We start from the raw sequence: 12087 nt of genomic DNA on the forward strand, positions 1-12087 counted from the left end.
GCGTAACTTCACCTTGCCAAGCCCCACTCTACTCATCTGTTAAACGGGGCTGTTCTAAGGACTGGAGGCAGTAACACCTAAAAGGCCTCAGCACAGGGCCAGGCACAAAGGAGGCTCGGCCACAATGACCTTGCCTTCTCCTCTAAGGCCACTGGGAAGAAATACAGCAGAGCTCTCCGGGTCTCCTTCAGCAGGTAACTCAGGTTCTCAGCCTTGGAGTCACCTGGGACCTTCAAAACCCCAGATGCCGTGGCTGTGCCCCAGGCCAACTGAATCAGAATCTCTAGGGGAAGGGGATTCTTAAAGAAGCCATAACAAGACGTGTTCTTCACAAACCATAAAATGCACTCACTTCAAGTGTACGATTCAATGAACGTTCACAAAGTTACAGCGTTGTGCAACCGTCACCACAACCCAACTTTAGAGCATTTCCATCACCCCAAAGAGATAGCTCGTCCCAGATGCTGTCACTCCCTGTTCTGGGGGTGGGGACTTTTAAAGCTCCCCAGATGGTTCCAATTGTGGCCAAAATTGAGAACCTCTGATGAACTGTTATGTGAAATAGTGACAGGAGAGGGCCTGGAACGCTGGTGACATGTGGAGCAGCCATACTGTCTCCGGAATAACAGCCTGCGGGTGGGGAGCCTGCTGGGCCTGTACAGGCTAAGGGAGGCCCCAGATGGGAGCGGGAGGAGCCTGGTGAGGGCAGAGGACAGGGGACAGGCTGGTGCGGGGGGGTCCCCAGGGGCTGGGCTCACAGCTGAGGCTGAGTAATCATCACACCTCTCTCAACGTCCTGTTTCTTCCGAGCTCTCTCACGTACTCTGACATGATCAGTAACTTCCGAAACACATGAGGGTGGGCAGTGTGTGTGCTCAGGGCTCAGTAGGGTCCAGAGAAGTTCAGTAAATGGCCCAAGGTCACCACCCAGTGATTCCAGCAGAGCCAGCAATAGAGCAGAGGTGGGTTTCGGAACCCAGCTCAGGGCTCCCCACCTGACCATGCGGTCCCTCTGCCAGAGGAAGCCCTGGCCCATTCCAATGCATGTGGGAGCAAACACACAGCAAGAAAATACATGAAAGGTCAGGTTTGTTGGGTGGCGGGGGGATATGTGTGGGAGAAACAGCCTGGGGGGACAATAGGCAGGACACCTGGAGTCCTCCCTTCATCCTTTCTCTGCTAATCACTCCCGGTGTGACCTCCACAAGTTCCTTAACTTGCCTGGGCCTCACTCTCCTCACCTGTGAAATGGGAGTAAGCATTTCTGCTGGGTGGGCTATGAGGTGATGCCAAATCCTGCCAACTAGAGGAGCAAAGGCTGTGGTGTGGGATGTGAGTGTGCAGGAGTTCATGTGAGGCCTCCCATGTGCACGGGGCTCCCATCTGTTCTCTGGCCCCCCAACCTCCCACCCCCCCCCCCCCACACACACACACACATTCATTACACACTGGGTGAGGAGGCAGGGGCTCCCCGGGGCCTGACCCCAGGAAGTCACTCCTGCTGCAGGTACCTTGCCTGGCGCACACTCGGTCCCGTCCAGCGGGGGCCCCTTCTTGGTCTTGCAGAAGTACGGGTTGTCGGGGTGGCTGCACCACAGCTGCTTACAGGGCTCAAAGGTCGTGAACTGCGTGGCAAAGGGCATGGGGTCACCGGGCTGGACTGGTTCCCCAGCTCTGACAAGGGGGCAAAGGGCAGTGGCAGAGAGGAGGGAGTGGTGGAAGCTGGGAGGCAGGAGGAGCCTGTCCGGCCAGAGCCCCACACACCCTCCAGCCCCACCTTCCGCAGGTGCCAGCGGCCTCCGGGAACCCCTCCTCTCTCCAACAGGGCACCCCGAAGGGGCCGGCCACAGCCCACACTCCCGTCTCCCTCCCACGCCTCCCTCTCGGCCTTGGCCACTGAGTGGGGATTAGGGTTTGAGACTCTAGGAAGGCTGTGCCCACTGATACCCCTGAGCCGTGCGCCTTGCCACCCAGCCCAGACAAGGCTGGACTGCCACCTCCCTCCAGTCTCACCCAGTCATGCCACAGGTTGGCAACTGTGTGTTTCCGATTGTCCAGAAAGGCCCCAACTTCCTTTTCTCTCCTCTTACCCCCGCCAGCCAGACAACCGTCCTTACAAATACAGCCACTGGGCATTAAAACCCCATATCCCAGGCTGTGTGTTCACCCCCAAAGCAGAGACCACGTGTCCCCGTGTGGCCTGGGCAGTGGGGAAGGTGACCATGCGCAGGGCCTCCTGGTCCTGCAGAGCCTGGGGGGGGGGGGGGGGGGGGCTGCATTCCTGGATGGGGGAGGGGGAGGCTCTCAGTGCAGTGAGTCACCAAGGCCTGATCCCTCAGAAAGCCCCCTGCCCTGGGATGTCCCCTGCTCTGAGCCTCTGAGCCTGGGCCCTGGTGAGTGACTATTCCATCTTCCCCGGGGCTAACGCATTCTCCAGGCACTGCACGCGCCCACCCCTACACCTGGGGCTGGGTGGGCGGGTATGTAGCGGAAGGTGGCAGGGCCTGGGTCCTGGTCGTCCTGAATCTCCCTGATGGAACCGAACCTTTGGCCCCAGCTCCAGACGACCAGCCCAGCTGGGCAGCAGATGTTCTGTGAATGACCAGCCCGGGTCACAGAAGGACATGGTCCCGGCGACCCGGCTGGCAGGGGCCCGTGGGAACTCACCGCGGAGCAGGTGTGGTACCCAGTGCCGAAGTCAAAGCGGCACTGCTCGTCCATGGAATAGTCAGTGCCAGGCAGCTCCGGGGGCTGGGGCCAGGCGGGTGCAAAGGGGTCATCCAGGAGGCAGTCGTAGGAGCTGCCGGTGAAGACAGGAGGAGAGCCAGGCTGACGCGGGAGCCCTCATACGGAGCAGGAAGCTGGCAGCAGTCCGGCCCTCTGCCCTGCGCTGTGTCTCATCGCACACGGGGCCTCACGTCCACCGCCTGTGTCTGGGGTGCTCCAGGGCAAGGGCACCCAGGGCGGGGTTAGAGCTCAGCTTGTAGCTACTTTACAAGCCAGTTTTGCCCACGTTAGAGGAACACGCTCAGGCCAAGATGAAGGGGTGGCTCATGGACAGCTGGAGGGCTCACTGCACTGAGGGTGGAAAAATCCAGCCTGCCATGCAGGACGCAGGAGGCTGGGTCCTGGCCAGCTGCCATGCGAGGTGAGCGCAGTAGGTCTGCCTGTACCTGTCCCACCCCAATCTACTCTGTGCCCATCTCGGCATTGCACTCCCAAGTCTAGCACTCGTACTGGCCTCCCTGTCCCTGGGGGCCCAGACGCTAACCAGCAAAGCTGTGGATTGAGTGTGCTTCAAAGTGGCATGGCATTGGGAAGGGAGATGACTTGGGGGGATGAGGTGGCAGGCCGCATGCTCCCCGACCCTGGGCCCCGAAGGGGGAGGTGACGTACGGAAGGTAGCGGCTGAGCTCCAGCTTGCTGCAGCGGGACCAGTGGAAGCGGTGGAAGGCAGCCTGCACCAGGGGTGCCATGACGCTGCCCAGGCTGGTCTCATCCGCGCAGCCGTTGCCCTGGCCGTCGTGCTCCATGCCGAGCCTAGAGGGGGCAGGGGGGCCAGAGGGCAGCCTCGAGTCAGGCCCAGGGAGCCCACCCCCGGGAAGACGGGGAGGTGGGCCAGCGGTGGGAACGCTGCCCTGACCAGGCTTCAGACTGTCCCTCCTGGCCTCAGTTTCCCAACCAGGCCGTGGGGAGGACCAGCTCTCTGGGTGGAAGCTGTGGCTCCCCTCTGTCCCTCAATAGGGCCAGACTCATTCTTCCCCGAAAGCCTTGCCCCTGCTGATCTCTACTCCCAGACACTCCGCCCAGGACACCCTCCCTGGCCGCCCAGCCCATGGGCTGGCCTCCCACAGCAAAATCTGCCTGTGCCTCCATTAACAGCTCGCCTGCCATGAGCTATCTGCCCACCGGGCCTTGGCCTCCAAGTGCAAGGCCAGGTCTCATTCAGGTCAGTTGCAACCTCACTGGCTGAGCCGCCTGTGCCAGCCTCTCAAGCTTCTCCAAATCCCCACAGTGCTTAGCACAGAGCTTTGCCTCTGGTATGCACCTACCATAGGACAGTTTACACTTCCAAGTTTGCTCTCTATACTTAATATTTAACGCCAAAGCCCAAAGGTTCTAAATTCTTAAATACTTGCAAGTGGCTGCATGTGGCCTTGACCACTAGACAGACACATGGTCCTCTAAGCTTGAGCCCTCCACGTGGAGAGGCCGCTGCTCAGTGAAGAGTGAACATTCCCTGCCTCCCCCTCTCCCCTCCCCCCAAAAAAACAGACTCCTGGCTCCAGAATGTGTGGAACCATCAGCTTCCAGTGCAGGGAGGGACCTCCGAGGTGGCTCTGGTGTCAGCCTCCATGTTGCAGATGAGGAAACCAAGGCCCAGAGAGTAGGTACCACCTGCCCGGGTGGCAGAGCTGGGATGGAATCTGCATGGGCTTCCTGTGCTGGCAGGGTGGATGCAGAGAGGAGCACAGAGACTGTGGACGGCACACCCAGCCCCTAGGGCAGGCCCACCCCGCTCCTTCCCATGTCCCTCAGACTGCAGGGATCAGCCCTCCCTCTGTGTGTGGACTGTTGAGTGTGAACCTATGGGCAGACACGGCTGGGAGGCACGATGGTGGCACGTGCAGGTCACCACCTGTCACATCAGATAGAGCCGATTGGCTTTCTCCCAGCATGTAGCTTCTCGCGTGCTTCTCTGTCCTGTTCTCCACGGAGGCCCCACTCCTAGAACTGGGCCTGGCACATGGTAGCTACTCGAGAAATATAGGGTGAATGAATGAACGAATGAGTACGCTCTCTACAAAACCCAGGCTCAAAGATCAAGCAAGCCCGCCACAGCGGAGCACAGTGAGGAACTGGTCTCAAAGGGCCTCGAAGTGTGGTTGGAATGGAGGGGAAGGGGGCGTGGATCGAGACCACCCAGACACTGACCACAGCCTATCAATGGGACACTGCCATTGACCTTCTCAAAGACAGGGGCTCATCTAGTCCCCCATTCCCTGGGATTTGGGGGCTGGACCCAAGGCAGGCCCAGAATTGCTGTCTGGGCCCCTGAGCTCTCCCCCCGCTCAGGGCAGAGCCTCACTGAGGGCAGCTCCTCTGGCATCTCCCGAAACACTGGCACTGGAGCTCGGTCTGGGGCAACGCCTCCCACACCCACAGACCACCTCAGAGCTCGCCGTGCTGCCCACCCTCTCGGTGCCACTTACACATGACCAGTCTCGTGGGCCACCACGAAGGCGGAAGAGAAGCCGTCCTCGTGGTTAAGGGCGCAGCTTCTCAGGGGGTGGCACATGCCCGTGACAGGTGCATACCCTGTGGGGAGCGGCGAGGGCAGAGAGAAGTGATGCACGGTGAGATAAGACGCGCCGAGCAGGCCCAGCAGTCCACAGGGCCATGCTGACCTGGCCGCTGCTAGAGGGCCCCTGGAGCAGGAAGCATCCTTGTGAAGTCCCACCTGCAGTGGAGCAGCCTGGACCCAGCTGCCCCACATCCAAGGCTGTACGGCTCCTCTCTTGGCTGCGCCCTCCCCGTACCTGCCGGCCAGACAGGCCCAAACCTGCTCATGCCTGACTCCCACGTCCCTCCAGCCAGCCAGTCAGTTGGTCATTTAACAAATAAGCCTTCTTTTACTGTGGGGCTAGGGTGCACTGTGTTAGAGTCTATGGGGAAAACAGAGGAATCAGATCCAAACCCCCCACCTCCTCTCTGCCACACACCCATACATTAAGGAGCAGGTGGCTTAGCAGGCAGACTTGGGGGGAGAGGTTAGCTTAGGTGTGGCCTGCAGGGCCAGAGTTCAAGGAGCACAGGGGGCATGCAGGGGGATCTGAGGAAGGGGATGGGTTCAACTGAAGGGCCTGAGGGGACCAGGGATGCCTCCGATGGCATAGAGCTGGGCCTGGAAGAAGGTGAGACAATTCTCCATGGGTCAGGGAGAGAGCACGTGGTGGGGAGAACACAGGTGAAGGAACAGGCACGGCTGTGCAGGCCTCGGGGGGCCAAGGGCATTGCAGTGGGGCTGGGATGTACCAGCAACTAAAGAGCAATTGTGGGCAAAGCCTGTGGTGTAAGGGGCCTGCTTCCCAGCCTCCCCTGGGGCCTAGTACGGGCTGGGACACAGACTTGGCTGGGGAAGGCCTCCGAGGAGGAGGCGACGGGAGAGAGTGCTCCCTGCCTGGGCCTGCAGCTACCAGACAGTAGGCCCTGTCCTTAGAGCTGCTGAAGTGCTCTTTTATCTGAGATGGTGTGGGGGCTAGCGATAAATAATGAGATGCGGCGGTGGGAAGGAGGTTCCTGAAGGTCTGAGATACACTTGGGTTGCAGGTACACATGTGTCTAGGTGTGTGTGTCTGTGTACATGTGTCTATATGTGTAGTGTGTGTGTATGTGTGTCAATGTGTCTGTACATGTGTTTATATGTATGCATAAGTTTCTGTCTGTGTATACATGTATCTGTGCACGTATATCTGTGTTGTTTGTGTGTAGGCCTGTACATGTGTGTCTGTGTGTTTATACATGTGTGTATGTGTATCTGTATGTGTGTGAAAGCCCACATTTGGGGCTTCAGGGATTCAGACAAGGAGGCCTTTGGGCAGAGGCATGGCTGGCTGACTCACTTCTAGCCTCAAACTAGAAAAAACTAGGAAGCCCTCAACTCGGAGCCTAGACATCCAGGCCGAGTCTCAGATCTGCCTCCTCCGTAAAGCAAGGACACAGGCAAGCCTCTGCACACCTGGTCCCCCACATGGAAAACTGGGGGTAGTCAAGGCTCCGTGTGTTCGCAGAGCGCTTACAGTCACACTCTGTGCAGACATTTCATGCACCCTCGGCCCTTCCAGCAGCCCTGGAACGGAGGAAGGCAAACACTACGATTTTCCCCATTCGGCAGCTGGGAGGACCCAGGGAGATGAAGTGAGCTTGGGTCACTGGGCTCGAGAAGCGTGCAGCTGCGGGCAGAGCACACACTTCCTTCCCGAAGTCCACACGAGCCCCACTAGGTGCCCACGACTTGGATGAGGACGGATGAATACAGTGTGGGCAGATGATGGCAAGCACAGAGCCACCTGCAGGCTCAACCAGGACAGCAGGGGCCAGAGTGGGGACCCCTTCACTTCCTCTGATCCTCAAGAAATCCTTGCCAAGCTTGCCCACCTGTCCGTCCAGGTCCTGTCTCTAAAGTCCCATGGACCTCTTTGCTGACGGGGAGCCTGGCCCCTGACCTCCGAGGGTGGTCCCAGAGCGAGCGCAGCCCGGAGCCTCAGCCTCTGGCCTGCACTGCGCGCACCTGGCCCGGGCAAGCACAGTACCTTGCATACCTGAGGGCCCAAAGTCCTGCCGGGTGAGGAAGATGACGTGGTCGTGGTGCTCTGCGTGGCCGGGGTCCTGGCGCTGCTGAGAGTGGGCCCAGCGACACACCTGCTCCAGGCTGCGGGAGGGGTTCCCACGCTCAATCAGGCTCAGGGACTGCGGGCCGGAGAGTATCAACAGCAGAGTGGTGGGTCGGAGCCCCCAGACCGCAGCGAGTACCCGACAGCCCCCTCCCACTGGCAGAGGAGAACTCTGAGGCCCACGGGACTGCAGTGCCTGTCACAAGGTCACTAGCTGCCCCAAGGTCACTGACTCTGGCTGCTGCTGGCATTCCCTCCTACTTTAGGGAATGTTCATGTACCAAGCCCTGCACGGGGACACCTGTCTGCTAAGAACTGGTCACACATGATCTCTAATCCCTCCGCTAACCCGCAGGCAGGTGGTTCTGAGTGTTTCCTCTAAGATATTCGCTGTTATTTAATCTTCACAAAAGCCCCTGGAGGAAAATGTGTTGCTACCTCCATTTAGGGGAGAATGAGCAACTGGTCTACGATGGCAGAGCCCAGGGCCCGCGGCCCAGCCATAGCAGGACCTGCTTGGTCACTGCCCCTCTCTAAGCCCCGCTTTCCCCATCAATCCTCAAGGGGAGGGACCCTCAGCTGTAAGGATAAAGGATGGTCCATATAACATATTGGAGGGAACCCAGGAGTCCCTGCTCACCATCCCCAATGCCTCTGCCACTGAAGCCTCCTGACACTGTCCCCCTCCTGATACCGTAGCTGGGACGATGCAATGGCCCCAACACCCCTTCTCTCTCCAGAGCCTGTCTGCTGACAAGGGGGCTTACTTGTCGGTAGCCAACCATGATCAAGCGGACAAGGGCAATGTTAATGTGTGTCCCCAGGGACTCGTCGTGGTAAATTTCATTCACCTGCAAGGAGAGAAGAGTGTGCAGTTTTAAGGGACACAAAGGGTCATGAAGGGCCTACTATGAAACAGGGTACTGGGCCAGGTACCTGACACACCTTCTCCCATTTCATCCTCACCATGGCCTTTTGAGCAGGCATTCTTTTTAAAAATATATATTGATTGATTGATTGATTTCAGAGAGGAAGGAAGAAGGATAGAGAGATAGAAACATCAATGATGAGAGAGAATCATTGATCGGCTGCCTCCTGCACGCCCCCTACTGGGGATCGAGCCCACAACCCAGGCATGTGCCCTTGGCCGGAATTGAACCTGGGACCCTTCCGTCTGCAGGCCGACACCCTATCCACTCAGCCAAACCAGCTAGGGCTGAGCAGGTATTCTTACCCCTACTTTACAGATTAAGAAACTGAAGCAGAGAGAGGCAAAATGACCTGCCCAAGGCCACGCAGCAAACGGGCTTCAGAGCTGGGATTCAAATTCTAACTCCAACTATGAGCTCTCTCCTCGGAGCTGAAGTGTGAGGGGCCTGGTCTCAGCCACCCTGATGAAGGCTCTCATCTTTCCGCATCTCTGAAGAGCCCTTCTGGGATGTCATCTGGGTCAGGTCGCTCATTCTCACATCCTGTGTACCTTTCCAAGTGCCACTAGAATCATTCGTCTGCCCTGGGGGGCCTGGGCGCTCCTCCAGGCCAAATCCAGGAGGAAGCACACTAGGACTCTGGACCAGCAGCAGCAGCAACATCACATGGGAGTTCATTAGAAATGCAGAGTCTCAGGCCCACTCCCAAGTCAAGGTCTGCATTTGAACACGCTCCCCCGTGCTTCTCAGGCATGGTCAAGTTTGAGGAGCACTGCATTGGATAGCTCCCTTGTCCCACAGCCCAGGGACCTACGGGGCAATGCTTGCACAGTTGATCAAAAATTGCAGTCTTCTCCACTCCCCTGTTCTCACCACTTCTGTCTCTCCATGCCCAGCTCATGAGCAAAGTAACCAGCCTACAACCCACAAAGGAACTGCTGTCCACCAAATGGAGAGGTGCATCGAGGCCAACCTGCCATGTGAGAGTCCCTCGGGGAGGGGAGAGCCGGGAGGGGGACTGGAGGCCTGCTCCTGTGCTGACGCACCCAAGGACAGAGCCAGGCTGTGGGTGCAGGGCGGCAGCAGCTAAAGCTGCAGGCATCACAGAGCCCCCGCCCACTCTCTCAGTGCCCAGAACTGGCAGCTGCCTCAACTCATGAGCATGCAGCCTTAAGAACTGTGAGCATGAGGCTTCCACCAGGGTCTGCCTGGCATCCATGTCTGGACCCAACTGAGATCAAAGATTGCTACCCACTGTGGGACAGCAGATCCCCCGCAAATCCCCACCACAGGGAATGATGGGAAGTCCAATGGGTGGCAGTGCTTCCTTTCACCCTCCTCTCCTCCCCAGCATCGTGGAAGCAAAGTGTTCAAATGCATAAAGAGATGATGTCCTTCTCAACCCACATGCTCCTGACTTATCCTAGAGCCGAGGGGTAGAAAATGTGAGATCCAATCAGCCACACACACATTTTCTCCCTAACAGAATTCCAACCTAATGATTCTTTGCTGATCTGCAGAAATGATCATTGATCTGCAACAGAATGATTTTTAAATAACTTCAACATCTCAGCCCCTCCAACACTGGGACATGGTCTTCCTTCTACAAGGGGGCGGGGTCAGTGTCTCAGACCTGCCTGACATCCCCTAGAGGCATGAAGACCAAGGATGGGCAACACACACGCTATACAGCCACATCTGTGCCCCACACAGACACATGTAAATCCACCAGCCTCCCAGGGGAGGGAGAGGGAGTGGTCACTGGGATACTTTGGGGGAGGGGTATATCTGCAGGGCCTCTGGCATTTGGAAGTACCCAACACCATTTCCCTCCTGCCTTCCTCTCTCTCCAAAAGGGAACAGGCAAATTGCTGCCAGAATCTTGCCATGTTACTCACTTCTGTCCCCACACTCAGCAGGCCAAATGCTCCACTCCTGGGGACAGATGGTGACCAGTCTCTTGGGGGCTTCTCTCCAAGCTCACGTCAGCCAAAGAGAAAATCTCATAAGCAGCAAGAGAGAAGGCAGATCACTCACCAAGGCACGACCAGTGGGTGAGGACAGGTTTTCAACAGTAACACAGGAGACACTGAAGTGGCACCAACAAAACACCAAGATAAAGAAACGTCAACCTAGAATCCTGGGCCCAGCACACTATTTTTAAAGAACCATGATGAAATGAAGGCTCTATCAAATAAAACAACAACAACAACAAACCACTGGATTAGTTACACAGACCCCACTAAAGGATGTGCAGGAGAGGAAGATGGAAAACAAATCCAAAAAAGTGGCCTAGGGTACAAGAATGGATGAATCGTTTTGAGGCTGTGATAGGAGCGGGGTTCAGCAATGAGATAGTCTGGTCTTTTCTTGTACTAAATAAGGATAATAAAAACAAAGTAGTTCTGTTTTCCTCCCTTATTCCCCCACTAGAAGTAGAGGTGGGGTTGGCCCTGCCATGCCAAGTCTCCTGGTCCGGCCCGCCTCTGGGGCCCTGGCAGGCTCATCTGCACTCACCCCTATCCGGGGTGAGTAGGGACCTCAGGGCTTACATCCAGCTGGACCCACCATGAGGCCTTGAACAGGCCAAGGAGGAGGTGGGTCAGGGCTACCATGTCCAACCGGAACTACGGAAGCCGCCTGGCACATGGGTTCTACCTACAGTGCCAAGTTGGTGCTGGAGCCACAGTCAATAAATGCAGCTACCTGAGAGGCCCGCCCCAGCCCTCTGGAACACACACAGGCAGCTCCCTGACAGGCTCCAGCCTGGCTGTGCACCCACGGCCTGGCTTTGCCAGCCTCCCAAAGGCCAGAGGGGAGGCCAGAGAGGCAGCGCAGGGGGAACAGGAATTGCTTCGCATGGCAGTGGGCACAAGCGTGACAGCGCCAAGACACACCCACCGGGCAGAAAAGAACAGTGTGTCTGGTCTCCTTGCTGCCATGACACAGCCAAGTTCAAGGTGGTCTGCCAAGGCCCCCAGGTTAGGGTTCGGCATCACATATTGGCCTGGGATGCCCACTGGGTGTGCACCAGAAAAACAAGCAAAAGTCAGGACTCTCTCCGTCCAAGCGGAAACAAAACTAGTGAAGAAAGTGGATGGCTAGAGAGTGCTGGGGCTGAACACGTTCTATGTGCCAGGCTTTGCTGTGCTGAGGGCTTTGCATACAATCTCCCGACAACCTTATGGAGACAGGAATGATTCCCTTTTCAGAGGCAAGCTAGCTGAGGCTCCGAGAGGTTAAACAACTTGCCCAAGGCCATCAGCTGGGAAGTGGGAGGACCAGGATTAGAACTCAGATCTCTGTGACTCAGCCACTACATGCAGCTGCTCCCCAGAACCAGCTCGCTGGGGTGGGCTTTCTCTGATCTGGGAGAGAAGATGAGGGAATTTACAACTCAGAGGAGGAAGGCAGGCCTTCAGGCACCCTGGTCACCTGAGCCCATAAGCCTGGCTCAGCTGACCATGGCATCCGTGGGCAACAGAGAGAAACTGAGCTCCTGGGGCCTGGGTTTGCCAGGCAGCCCTGATGGTAGACACTCTGTCTCCATCAGCACACTTGTGCCCTTCAATCCGTATTTCCTCATCCTTACTTCAGAACATGCCGTCCCCCTTGGTTGGGTGGGACTATGAAAGAGGCTTTGTCTTCAAATAATTTGCAGTCTTGCTGAGAAGATATGAGAAGCAGGGTGAGATCCGAAGAGAAGGTTCAATGGAGGTAAGCTAAGCACAGTCCAAAGGAGTAGGGGTTGGTGAACCTTAAGC

The 12087-nt window shown here is 57.3% G+C and overlaps 1 protein-coding gene across 5 annotated transcripts in view; it reads right to left on the minus strand.

Moving 5' to 3' along the window:
- The window catches only part of ADAMTS14 (ADAM metallopeptidase with thrombospondin type 1 motif 14), a 78036-nt gene that overhangs the window by 20694 nt on the left and 45255 nt on the right, over positions 1-12087 (minus strand). For 3 of the 5 annotated variants that reach the window (XM_079793533.1, XM_079793534.1, XM_079793532.1), the window contains exons 5-10: positions 8162-8245; positions 7314-7470; positions 5214-5319; positions 3397-3540; positions 2668-2800; positions 1512-1625 (exon numbers count right to left, since the gene is read on the minus strand). In XM_079793533.1, coding sequence (XP_079649659.1) covers positions 1512-1625; positions 2668-2800; positions 3397-3540; positions 5214-5319; positions 7314-7470; positions 8162-8245 — 738 coding nt within the window. The remainder of the gene's footprint in view (positions 1-1511; positions 1626-2667; positions 2801-3396; positions 3541-5213; positions 5320-7313; positions 7471-8161; positions 8246-12087) is intronic. The other 2 variants (XM_079793536.1, XM_079793535.1) reach the window with 1 other exon arrangement.

Source organism: Cnephaeus nilssonii (assembly GCF_951640355.1).
Source record: "Cnephaeus nilssonii genome assembly, chromosome: 16".
Classification (NCBI taxonomy): domain Eukaryota; kingdom Metazoa; phylum Chordata; class Mammalia; order Chiroptera; family Vespertilionidae; genus Cnephaeus; species Cnephaeus nilssonii.